General features: G+C 42.6%; 1 protein-coding gene across 4 annotated transcripts in view; it reads right to left on the bottom strand.

Moving 5' to 3' along the window:
• FNBP1L (formin binding protein 1 like) overlaps positions 1-13,416 on the bottom strand; it is a 146,351-nt gene that overhangs the window by 22,119 nt on the left and 110,816 nt on the right. For 2 of the 4 annotated variants that reach the window (XM_018559216.1, XM_018559215.1), the window contains exons 9-11: positions 12,033-12,236; positions 4,360-4,374; positions 3,574-3,594 (exon numbers count right to left, since the gene is read on the bottom strand). In XM_018559216.1, coding sequence (XP_018414718.1) covers positions 3,574-3,594; positions 4,360-4,374; positions 12,033-12,236 — 240 coding nt within the window. The remainder of the gene's footprint in view (positions 1-3,573; positions 3,595-4,359; positions 4,375-12,032; positions 12,237-13,416) is intronic. The other 2 variants (XM_018559217.1, XM_018559218.1) reach the window with 2 other exon arrangements.

Here is a 13,416-nt window from a genome sequence, read left to right as displayed (position 1 = left end):
GAGTTGTGGGTGAACAAATTGCACTTGCATAAACTAGAATCCAGGTAACTATACATCATCCTATATTTTTTATAGAGTGCCCTAGAACCTCCACAACTCAGGGCAATCAGCTATTGAATAAACAACCAAGATACTATGGCCACAGGCATCCTCCAATGCCTCAATGAGGGCGCCCATTACAGTGACTGACCAATAGTGAGATTCAGGTGTGGGGGCAGGGTCTACAAACATAGAAGCTTGGTCAGTATTAGTACAACCCAGGGCTGGACATCACAGGAGTCAAGGAGCCAATACTTCCTAAAATGTAAAGCTGGCTCCTAACTTCAGAGGTTTTCTCACCTTGTCGTCAACATAGCTAGCTCATGGATTGGACAGACTGGCTCCTGAATTCCACATTAATATGTGAGATGCAAGAGTGGGGAGGCCAAAGCCTAATCATTTTTGAAGTTCTCTCTAGTTGTTAATGCATCTGGCTCCTAAAAAAATCCTACTGGCTCCTAAATCGGATACATTGGCTCCTGAACTCCATATTAATTTCTCCAACATGAAAAGACAAATAGGCGACTGCTACATAATGCTTCACTATACTTACTCTTTTGTGACTCCAGGGTTGCTTTAAAAAAGCATTTAATGATAACTGAATGAATGCATTGCAGGACCAAACAGTGGAACTTTACATTTACCTAGGGTTCTGTGTTAATCATTAGCCTCTTTGTGTAGTCTTGACCCTTCCACAAGAAAACATTTAAAATGGAATTCTGACTGAAGCAGAGTTACAGCTTGTTAAACATAAAAGGCACACAAAGCTTTGACAATGATCCACTCAAAGAAAACTTGTGCTGAGGAAATATGGAGGCTACCATTGTTGACCTCTACTTTTGAAATAGTTAGCCATCATCCTGAATCAGTGGCTAGTGTATTTTGAGTCACTATGTAGTTTAGAAGTCACTGGTCAGCATGCCTGGTACGGATCAGGGACAGCAAGTATTGATCTCACACAGGCAGACCACTAGCCTTTTCAGCAATTGTAGCCTCTGTGTCTTCTCAGCACAGGTTTCCTTTAAAAGAAAAAAAATGTTATGAAGTAGCAATTATCAAATTTACTCTGAACTTTGTATTTTAAACATAGGTTTCTACCAGAGGCTAAAAGCTTACAAAGTAACACTATATACAAAATCCAAACAGGCAGCCTGCTGATATAACGTAGATGTGTTATACAGCATTGGAATGACCATATCCACTCAATGGGGAGCAGGAGATGAAGAATCTTGCAAGCCGTCAGCACACCCGCCTGCTATTTAGCCACAAAACAGACAAGTAGTCAAGCAGTGACATTCACGTTGGCAGGATGGGACACAGACCGGCACACTTTGCTTACCATCCTTAACGACCACTGAACCGTTCCACAGCAGCAGAAAGAAATGGCAAGTTACTGAAAGATATTGCAGAGTTTTGCTCTAATAGTGTGAGAAAAAGTCAGAGAAAATATTGTAATCAGGCTTGTCTTGTCAAAACCCATGCCTAGCTTTTCAGAGCGACCTTACACTTTTACCATGTGGGGACTAGGGAAATGAGCAGTAATTGGGGGGTGGGGGTGCTCGCAGTGACTGCGGATGGCGAAACAAATATCAGCAATTGTGTAAAGATGTCACCAGCACAGCAAAATCCTTCTTAGGATAAACAAATGTTAATTTATTGAAGTTCCCCGTCATATAAACAACAAGCGCTTTCAGGGCCACACAGGGTCCCTTCATCAGGCGTCAGCATTGTGCTAGACATCTTTACACAAATGCTTAGTTAATTTAAGTCACAGAAAATAGGAACTGAACAATAACCAAAAATCACTTTTTACATATGGCATTACAGAGGATGTTAAACATGTGAATATTATTCCTACTACAATTTCCACTGCTCAAATATGCCGATTGCCGATCTCTTATTCTGAAAACTCTTCCTGGCTGTCGTGCTGATCCAATGATTTCAACATATTGTGAAGCAACAAATCTGCATATCAAAAGTTCCAACTGAGAAAATATTGAAGTCAGAAACAGCCAAGAGGTCAGCAATGGCAGTCCTACCATTTTCTTTAGACCCTGTCACCGGACCACTCATCGAAACAAAAATCTTCCCACAATATTATATGTGCATTTAACATTTTATTCAAGCTATTTGCCTGCAAAGGCCTCCACTGTGTAGACACCCAAAAACCCTGAGATTGCTGTTGGGCGCCTCTGTCCTGGATGTGAGATCAGAAGCCCCAAACCCAATGCTGACAGTCTATTCCTCCTTCCATAAAAGGTTGTCTAAGGTGAGAGACAAAGGAGCTGGGCCAGCAGAGACAGTAACTAGACAATATCAGAACTGGAGATGGCTACAACAAGCAAAGGAGGGGGGCTGAACTAGGTAACTGACTCTCCCTGGAGTTGTCAAATTATCTAGCAGGTTCAAAAGGCACATTGCAAGTGAATACGGAAAGGAAAAACTTTGCAATATTTAATTTTTGTGTGCTTTGTTGGTGACAGGGTTTCTTTAAATGAAAATCCCAATTTTTCTTCTATAGTAGGATATGCAAAATGCAGTAGAATGCATGCACAATAATGGCAATTTACTAAGACTGACGCAGACAGAATCTGGAGCAGCTGTGTACGGCAACCAGTTTCTAGCTTTCAGTTTCTTTTCAATATGTTGTATTAGGTTTTGAAGTACAAAGCATACAGTTAACAGGAATAGTTGTGTAAGGAAGCAACACATCGCCCGTACATTGAGCGGCATATAACAGTAGGCATAATCAAAAGGGGGAGGGATCAGAGGGAGGGGATAATGCTGGTTGTCGCTGAGACTCATCATAACATGAAATTGCTTGTGGAGGAGAAAATTTGGGCTATTGGGGGAGGTAGGAGGGGGGAAGGGTCAACCCCGCAAGATGGTAGAGGCCAAGGTGCGGCCTATTTCTACCAAGCGAAGGCAGACGGACTATCCATCGCCGGGGGGGGAACATAGGGTTTCCTAGGAGAGTGGTTAGGGGCAGATGCTGGGAAATTAAAGAGGCCGCATATTTAGTGGAGTCCCGTATGCGTAAGGTAAGGGCAAGGATCGGGCTAAGGTGCGGAGGGCAATGGGTGGGGGTGGGATGCCAGGGAATGGAGGGGAGCGAGCAGGGATGCATATAGGGGATCTCCAGCAAGGTCCAGAGGGGTGGGTTAACCGGAATGTGGAGGGCGGTCAGTATTAGTACAACCCAGGGCTGGACATCACAGGAGTCAAGGAGCCAATACTTCCTAAAATGTAAAGCTGGCTCCTAACTTCAGAGGTTTTCTCACCTTGTCGTCAACATAGCTAGCTCATGGATTGGACAGACTGGCTCCTGAATTCCACATTAATATGTGAGATGCAAGAGTGGGGAGGCCAAAGCCTAATCATTTTTGAAGTTCTCTCTAGTTGTTAATGCATCTGGCTCCTAAAAAAATCCTACTGGCTCCTAAATCGGATACATTGGCTCCTGAACTCCATATTAATTTCTCCAACATGAAAAGACAAATAGGCGACTGCTACATAATGCTTCACTATACTTACTCTTTTGTGACTCCAGGGTTGCTTTAAAAAAGCATTTAATGATAACTGAATGAATGCATTGCAGGACCAAACAGTGGAACTTTACATTTACCTAGGGTTCTGTGTTAATCATTAGCCTCTTTGTGTAGTCTTGACCCTTCCACAAGAAAACATTTAAAATGGAATTCTGACTGAAGCAGAGTTACAGCTTGTTAAACATAAAAGGCACACAAAGCTTTGACAATGATCCACTCAAAGAAAACTTGTGCTGAGGAAATATGGAGGCTACCATTGTTGACCTCTACTTTTGAAATAGTTAGCCATCATCCTGAATCAGTGGCTAGTGTATTTTGAGTCACTATGTAGTTTAGAAGTCACTGGTCAGCATGCCTGGTACGGATCAGGGACAGCAAGTATTGATCTCACACAGGCAGACCACTAGCCTTTTCAGCAATTGTAGCCTCTGTGTCTTCTCAGCACAGGTTTCCTTTAAAAGAAAAAAAATGTTATGAAGTAGCAATTATCAAATTTACTCTGAACTTTGTATTTTAAACATAGGTTTCTACCAGAGGCTAAAAGCTTACAAAGTAACACTATATACAAAATCCAAACAGGCAGCCTGCTGATATAACGTAGATGTGTTATACAGCATTGGAATGACCATATCCACTCAATGGGGAGCAGGAGATGAAGAATCTTGCAAGCCGTCAGCACACCCGCCTGCTATTTAGCCACAAAACAGACAAGTAGTCAAGCAGTGACATTCACGTTGGCAGGATGGGACACAGACCGGCACACTTTGCTTACCATCCTTAACGACCACTGAACCGTTCCACAGCAGCAGAAAGAAATGGCAAGTTACTGAAAGATATTGCAGAGTTTTGCTCTAATAGTGTGAGAAAAAGTCAGAGAAAATATTGTAATCAGGCTTGTCTTGTCAAAACCCATGCCTAGCTTTTCAGAGCGACCTTACACTTTTACCATGTGGGGACTAGGGAAATGAGCAGTAATTGGGGGGTGGGGGTGCTCGCAGTGACTGCGGATGGCGAAACAAATATCAGCAATTGTGTAAAGATGTCACCAGCACAGCAAAATCCTTCTTAGGATAAACAAATGTTAATTTATTGAAGTTCCCCGTCATATAAACAACAAGCGCTTTCAGGGCCACACAGGGTCCCTTCATCAGGCGTCAGCATTGTGCTAGACATCTTTACACAAATGCTTAGTTAATTTAAGTCACAGAAAATAGGAACTGAACAATAACCAAAAATCACTTTTTACATATGGCATTACAGAGGATGTTAAACATGTGAATATTATTCCTACTACAATTTCCACTGCTCAAATATGCCGATTGCCGATCTCTTATTCTGAAAACTCTTCCTGGCTGTCGTGCTGATCCAATGATTTCAACATATTGTGAAGCAACAAATCTGCATATCAAAAGTTCCAACTGAGAAAATATTGAAGTCAGAAACAGCCAAGAGGTCAGCAATGGCAGTCCTACCATTTTCTTTAGACCCTGTCACCGGACCACTCATCGAAACAAAAATCTTCCCACAATATTATATGTGCATTTAACATTTTATTCAAGCTATTTGCCTGCAAAGGCCTCCACTGTGTAGACACCCAAAAACCCTGAGATTGCTGTTGGGCGCCTCTGTCCTGGATGTGAGATCAGAAGCCCCAAACCCAATGCTGACAGTCTATTCCTCCTTCCATAAAAGGTTGTCTAAGGTGAGAGACAAAGGAGCTGGGCCAGCAGAGACAGTAACTAGACAATATCAGAACTGGAGATGGCTACAACAAGCAAAGGAGGGGGGCTGAACTAGGTAACTGACTCTCCCTGGAGTTGTCAAATTATCTAGCAGGTTCAAAAGGCACATTGCAAGTGAATACGGAAAGGAAAAACTTTGCAATATTTAATTTTTGTGTGCTTTGTTGGTGACAGGGTTTCTTTAAATGAAAATCCCAATTTTTCTTCTATAGTAGGATATGCAAAATGCAGTAGAATGCATGCACAATAATGGCAATTTACTAAGACTGACGCAGACAGAATCTGGAGCAGCTGTGTACGGCAACCAGTTTCTAGCTTTCAGTTTCTTTTCAATATGTTGTATTAGGTTTTGAAGTACAAAGCATACAGTTAACAGGAATAGTTGTGTAAGGAAGCAACACATCGCCCGTACATTGAGCGGCATATAACAGTAGGCATAATCAAAAGGGGGAGGGATCAGAGGGAGGGGATAATGCTGGTTGTCGCTGAGACTCATCATAACATGAAATTGCTTGTGGAGGAGAAAATTTGGGCTATTGGGGGAGGTAGGAGGGGGGAAGGGTCAACCCCGCAAGATGGTAGAGGCCAAGGTGCGGCCTATTTCTACCAAGCGAAGGCAGACGGACTATCCATCGCCGGGGGGGGAACATAGGGTTTCCTAGGAGAGTGGTTAGGGGCAGATGCTGGGAAATTAAAGAGGCCGCATATTTAGTGGAGTCCCGTATGCGTAAGGTAAGGGCAAGGATCGGGCTAAGGTGCGGAGGGCAATGGGTGGGGGTGGGATGCCAGGGAATGGAGGGGAGCGAGCAGGGATGCATATAGGGGATCTCCAGCAAGGTCCAGAGGGGTGGGTTAACCGGAATGTGGAGGGCGGCAATGGACGCAATCTGTGCGGCCTGATATTTCTTAAGGTCCGGGACCCCCAACCCCCCCTGGCGGCGATGACAGTACATCGTTTTCCGGGCTACCCTGGGGCGTTTATCGTGCCATATAAAGGACATAACATGGTTTTGCATTGATCTGAGGGCAAAATTCGGGATTGCTACCGGTAGGGTGCGGAAAAAATAGAGTAATTTCGAAAGTAGGGTCATTTTGACCACGTGTATGCGGCCCAACCAGGAGATAGGTAGGTTATTCCAGGAGGTCAAAAGATTTTTAAGGGGAGCGGAAAAGGGGTATATAATTCACCGTGTATAAGGCGTAAGGAGTCATAGGATGGGGACAAATATGTATATGCCTAGGTATGGGAGAGAATGCCGGACCCATGCAAAGGTGAAGTTTTCCTTAAGAAGATCTACGTCTTGGCGGAGGGAGGGAGACGTTTAGGGCCAAGGATTTAGATTGGTTAACTACAAGGCCGGACAAATTCTCAAAGGCCTCCAGGGTATTAAAAAGAGATGGTAGGGATATCAAGGGATGGGTCAGGGAAAGGAGAATATCGTCGGCAAACAAGCTAATTTTAGAAGAGATCCCTGCAACCTCCACTCCGCTGATGGAAGGGTTGTTGCGAATTAGCATGGCCAGGGGCTCAATAGCCAGAATGAACAAAATGGAGGAGAGGAGGCATCCCTGCCTCTCTAGCTTTCATTTTCAAAGCGTAACTGAACAATCTGAAGATGGCAGCTGCTTGGTTACTAAGGACAGCTGCTCCAGATCCTTATTGCTCCAGTTTTAGTAAATTCCCTCCATTGCATCTATCTGCAGAGAGTAACTGGAATGCATTCCTATACTCCCATGGACATCAGAAAATTCTAATGTTTAGTATAAATCGGAGGCTGAATTTTTTCAATTCCTGAGATCCACAAGTTAAAAAGGATCAAGGACCTCTAGATCGTGGCAAGTCCCATTAAGAATAGCAAGACTGATGGTTACAGGCATGACTCCCAGAGGCATGATGGGATTTGTTAAAGCACAGCTGACGGGCCAAAGTTCCCTAACTCTGTTTTACATGCTTCTTAAAAGGTATTTTATTGGTAATAAACTACTGAAACAATTCAGTATACACTGCATCACACAGCATGCACACTGCAACAAGTTATTTACAGCAACCAAGTCCACATGAGGTCATGCATGTCACGGCAAACTCTCTAACAAAATTGCATTTTCGAGATTTAAAAAAATGTTTGATTTGTGGAAAAACCTATAGAAGTATTATGTAATGCTCAGATTTCCAGGAGTCTGTTGTCACAAGGTATATAACATACACCAAGACCGAAGACTGACTGTGGACCATACTGAAAGGACGTCATTTTCTGAAGCAGTGACTAGGACTCTTGACAGGTGTGTAGCAGTATAAATAACTGCTTAGAATTAAACTTACTGTAGTTCTAAATTTTTGTTATAAGTAAAGACCCCATGGGGTCCAGCATAGTACTTATTATGCAGGCATAAAAAAAATATGCCTCAGTTCAGTTGGTGATAGATACACTGCACTCCCTGATATACAGCACACACTGCACACCAGGCTCTTCACACTTACCGATCTCCTCAGGCCTCTGAAAGAAGCCATCCTCTGCTTGCATACACGCACCTCACTCACACTATAATGGAGTAGTTCCCTGTCTAAATGGGTAGACCGAGACCCACTAAATCCATATGCTCCAGGTGGTGGGCACTGAGGGGGAACAGTCTAACAATGGGATAGAAAAAATATATTTGTGGCAGTTAACATTTCCCATTACAATATTATAAAGCTTTTTGACTAGATCACAATTTTTTTCCTCTCCCAATCCCTTCTTGCCATCACTGTATTGATCCCTTGCCAACCACTCCCCTTAGGGGTAAAAAATAATAATCTTCAACTCTTAAACACTTTGTTTTTGGCTGCTACTCATCTGGGACAATTATTGAAAACATGTAGCAGGAGAATCATTATCAAACCAACTCTGAAAACTGGTGACAAGGAAGTTTATTCTGTCTCAAGAGACAACTTAGCTGACAGCAATCAAAAATGCCAAACATTTACACACTCAATAACTGTTTAAGTGCTACAGTACTGGTACAAAGGTGCGCTTTTTAACAGCCTTCTGGCTTCAATAGGTTGAGATTAGGACAAGGGGCAAAATTGCTGGAGACTCAGGGAATCTGTTTCAGCATGCATATTTTAGCAATAGTAGGATGTAATAGCCCACATTTCATACAGGCTGCTATATATCTGGAAGCACTCACTTATTTCTAAAATTGTTTGCTCTGCCTACCACCCTATGGAGACACAATCTTCCTGCTAAAAAAAAGGAAAGTCTCAATCCTGTTGCCTCATTCTCCAAAATGTAAAAAACCAAATGGCAACTGCGATGGCAAAGCACCCTTCTAATCAATGTGGCAATAGGAAGGAGCTGAAAACCGAGCTATAGAAATATTGTATAGTAGCCCATGAAGTCTTGTGACTTACCAGAATCTAAAATATCAATTTGGATGGGCTAACCCCAAAGGGAGCATTCAAAATGTTACTACTTGTCTAGTAGGGTGCCGATACATGTACTCTGTAAAAGGAAGTTTGCCTGTTACTTTCACAGCCAAGCAATTCCTATGTAACAGCTCTTTTTTGAGTTTAACAGCAGTAAACCAAACGTGTGAAAGCATGTATCCCCCCTTAAAACCTATAAACTGGCTTGCACTACAAAAATATGAATATCATCTAGAATGAATGATCCTCTTCACCTTTAGGTTGACATTGTGGTAATATGCATTTTTACCACACATCACCACAACGCACAATACTAAGTGCACGTCAATCATTTAGAATGGGACCAGCCCACATGTACAGTAGATGTCAATGCAAAGAATTGTGCTGCCAGCCCATAAAAAATAGAAAAGTGTGCGGCTCGTCAATAAAAAAAATACTGGGCTGTCCTAACTAAAAGCACAGGCGTGCCGACATATGCCAAGGAACCCTCAATGTAACCCTTTGCGCCAGAGCGCTTCAGAACACAATAGATCAGGGGTAGTCAACCTAGGCACACCAGCTGTTGTAGAACTACAAGTTCCATGACACTGCAAGAATGACTTCCAAAAGCAGAGGAATGTGGGATTTGTCATTTTTTCACAGCTGGATGCCAAGGTAGTCTACCCCTGCAATAGATCAGCTGCCATTTAAACAAATATTAATGTCAGGATCTTCCCGGGACCAGACTATTTCTACTTCACATGCTTCCCTCTAAACAGGCCACTCTTTTTAGCTCAATGAGGTGGGTTAGGCTGCAGTCAGTGCTTTAGACATGCTGAGCATAGCAAGAATCTCAGCCTTTTTCTGAAATTGTACAGATTGCGGTCAGAGCTTTCTTCTGCTTTTTTGTGATTCAAATATTACCCAACTTCCTCAAACCATGAACTAAAATATAAAAAGAAATAGCCTGGTAAAACTTTTTCTTCTTTGAAGTATTACATTGTAAAGTGTTTAACCAACTCTCTAGATCCGAGTCTTTAAACGTCCGCTCAGCCATGCCCCGCGGGAAAGTCCTAAAATGTAAAACCAGGCAGTGATGCCTGTTAACATACAAGAGAGCCGGCGTATCGCTTGTATGAGGTCCCGGGATGTGCGGGCCCCCCCTCCCGGGCTCCGTTGTGCCCGATGTGAGCCCGGGACCAGCATAGTGCCTCTCAGACAGGGGATCAGATGGAGATCGGTACACAATCTCCTCCGGTCCCCCCTCTGCTGTCAGAATGCAGAAGTGATGTATATTACATCACTTCCACATTCTTGTGTCACTCTCCAGCTTCAGATGCTGGAGAGAAGCTGATGAAGCAGATCTGTGCTTCATCAGCTTCTTCAGGGGGGTCCTAAGTGACATTAGGGGTCTTGGAGACCCCTGATGTCTCCATAAAGAGGACCGGTCACATCTTTTGCTATCACATAGAGGGGTTTCTTAGCCCCCTATGTGATTTCAATAAAGTTAAGTGACATTTTTTTTTAAAGTTTCCCAAAAAAAAATTAAAGTTACACAAAGAATAGAAATACATTTTTTTTCCAAGTCCGCGCCATACATACAAGCAAACATGCGTCGGTGTGCATACGTGCGAAAACGACAATTGCGCCCATTACGCCACACTACCGCAGCGCTGAATACTGAAAAATGGCCTGGATGGGAAGGGGGTTTAACACCGCGGATGTCAACTGGTTAATATAGCAAAAAATAAAACCCCAGTGGTGATTAAATACCACCAAAAGAAAGCTCTATATGTCCCCCAAAAAATGGTATAAAATTCATTTCAGTACAGCGTTGCATGACGGAATAAATGTCAAAGTACTGCAGCACTAAATACAGAAAAATAGCCTGGCCATTAAGGGGGTCTAAACAGCTGGTCTTCAAGTGGTTAAAGTGAAAATCCCCTTTATGTTGTTGTCAGGTCTATTCCATAAATACTCTCACTAGCAGATTTGAAGTATTCGAATTGGACCTCCAGGTAAATTACATAAAGAAATTAAATACACTGATGTTTTGCCTGCCAAAGGATTTGGCCAACCATTCTGTTTCCTGAATCCACTTTACAGCACCTGGGTCAGCTCCCCGCTCATAGAACAGAAAAGATGGCGCTGGTTCATTATTCAATAATTAGGCTGGGGCAGCAAAAGTGCCACAGGAAATAAACATTTCAACTGTCTGGCTTTACAGTGTTCAAGTAATACACCAACTAGAAATGCCAATCCTTTGCAATTCAACTGTGCATTTAGTGGTTTACCTGTTTAATGATCCTGCAGGAGGCTTTTACCTGTAAATTCAACAGATATAAGCAAATGCAAAAAGAAAAAACTTGGATGCCTGATTGTAGGATCTGCATTAAAGTGTATGTCAAGGCAAAAAAAAAAAAAATCTATCACCTCTGCAGTAAAACCCTTTAAAGGCCCTGCAGTTACAGAAATGCATTTAGGTCCCTGCTGTGGCCTGACAACACAAGGCATTTAGGTGGACTAAGCGGCGTCAGTCTAGGTGTTTTTTTGCTAAACTATGAAACCATTCCCATTCTAAAATCATTGCAATTAGGAGGGCTGTCTGAGATAACACAGGAATTGTGCAGAGGACACAGGGCAGCTCTGAATTTCTGACATATACAATAGGTTTTTTCTTTTTTGCACTTATCAGAAAGATATGACAAAATGTTTCCAATGGTGTATATGGTAAAAGTTAAACAGGCCAAGGGAGCAAATAAGAAGTTCATCATTTGGATTTACATGCACTTTAATTAGCGGACATCAGCCAGGAGAGGAAGCTGTGAATACATCGACAGTGAGTTAACAGAAGGACAACTGAGCTAACCAAGGACAGGAGATGCGCAGGACAGCAAAAATGTCTCATCAGTGAAGAATATTGGGACTTCAAAGAGCATGTATTTCATCATAAAGACCACTGCTCCGTGTTATAAGCAGAGGTGCCAAAGTCTATCAACACAACAGGCACAGATGCCAATGTGTATCAACACCACAGGCAACGGTAGGACACCCTTAAGCTGAACGACTTTGTCCTTGAAGGTTTTTTCATATGTATAGTTTATTGGGGTTTTCGTTAAGGGTAACAGCAGTTAAACAAAACACTGCACGACAAAAGGGTTTAAAGTACCTCTATACTGATGTACAAATCCAGGCCTACACAGTACAGAACATGCACACAGATCATTTCTGGTTAAACAACTTTTCTTTGAATGAAAGTTAATGAAAAGGTTAAAAATGCTACTGCGTAAGCAGGATATTTCACAGTACTGTCCTTACCTTGGGTTTCTTTCCAAAGAGCCACAGCTTCCCCTTAGCCTTGCCAATTGTAATCTTGGGGTCATTCCTCGTTACATCCGGTTTAGGAGTACTGATGGTACCATCTGAAACTGTCCTGTACATGTGTTGACTGTAATCTTCGAACGGGTACTCCCCAGGGGGTTCAAAACCAGATTTAAAGCAGTCCACCACAATCTGAGAATCCTGTATCAATACACATTGGTTAGAGATATATCCAGCAAACTTTTACATTGTGACAAGCACACCACAGAAACTTCAGCATTACTATAAAGCTTAATATGACCATTCTGCATCCCACTATGTTTCCTATTCAGCCAGTAACTCCACATGTACTAACATAACACGTCCAACCTGCTTTAGTTAATTGCTATTCATCTGATCAGAATGCTATTTTGGCACAACATTGCTGTACACAATAAGATAATATAACTGAACTACAGCTTTACAGCTGATTGACTGTTAATTGACTACTAGAAAAATTCTTGTTACCACACTTTTCATACATACGCCTGTTAACCAGTTGACATCCGCGGTGTTAAACCCCCTTCCCATCCAGGCCATTTTTCAGTATTCAGCGCTGAACTGAAATTCATTTTATACCCTTTTTTGGGGACAGATGGAGCTTTCTTTTGGTGGTATTTATTCACCACTGGGGGTTTTATTTATTTTTTTACTATCATATAGGCGATCGGCGGGCTATGGACTCGCTGATCGCCTATATGTGAAACACCCGGTAACGGGTGTGTGCAACGGTCGGGTCTCTTCTGCCCGTGCGTGCCCGCTAGGGGGCGCGCGCGAGCAGAAAAAAATTGTCGTCTGTAGACGGCAACCCGCAAATGCAGCAGTGCCGTCCGTCCGTTTTTTTACTACGGGCGGACGGCAAGAGGTTAAAAGTTGAAGAAAAAAAAAAAGTGTCGTAAAGCTTCTGTCTTACCTACTAGCAAATTTCTTCCAAGTATACACTGAGCCAGGCATGTCCAGTTGAGTGAACATTCTCAGCATGCCATGAGTCTCCGTATGAATTAATGCCCATGAGCATGAGTTATGTCTTCTTGGCCCAGCCAATCAAGATGGCCAAAAATGTTAAACCCGAAAGAAGACCGTGTGAAGGTGGGTGTGACAAGGTCCATGCGTGAGCCATTGCATTGCTAGAGGGGAGTGCTTTGGCAGTTATATGTGCTAGGGCTGTAAGTAACGATTATTTAAAAAATCGATTAGTGGGCCGATAATTGTTTTTATTAATTGGATAAATAAAACTGCAAAAAAGTTGCAACAAATAATGGATAATGAGAACCATCATCAACTATTCTCATTATCAATTAGTTGATTCAGCTCAGCCCTTCTCCAACGCACCACTGCCACC

Source organism: Nanorana parkeri, unplaced genomic scaffold (assembly GCF_000935625.1).
Source record: "Nanorana parkeri isolate BGI_ZX_2015 unplaced genomic scaffold, ASM93562v1 scaffold382, whole genome shotgun sequence".
Taxonomy (NCBI): domain Eukaryota; kingdom Metazoa; phylum Chordata; class Amphibia; order Anura; family Dicroglossidae; genus Nanorana; species Nanorana parkeri.
Note: the sequence above shows the minus strand (reverse complement) of the source record. Positions and strands in the feature narration are given on the sequence as shown.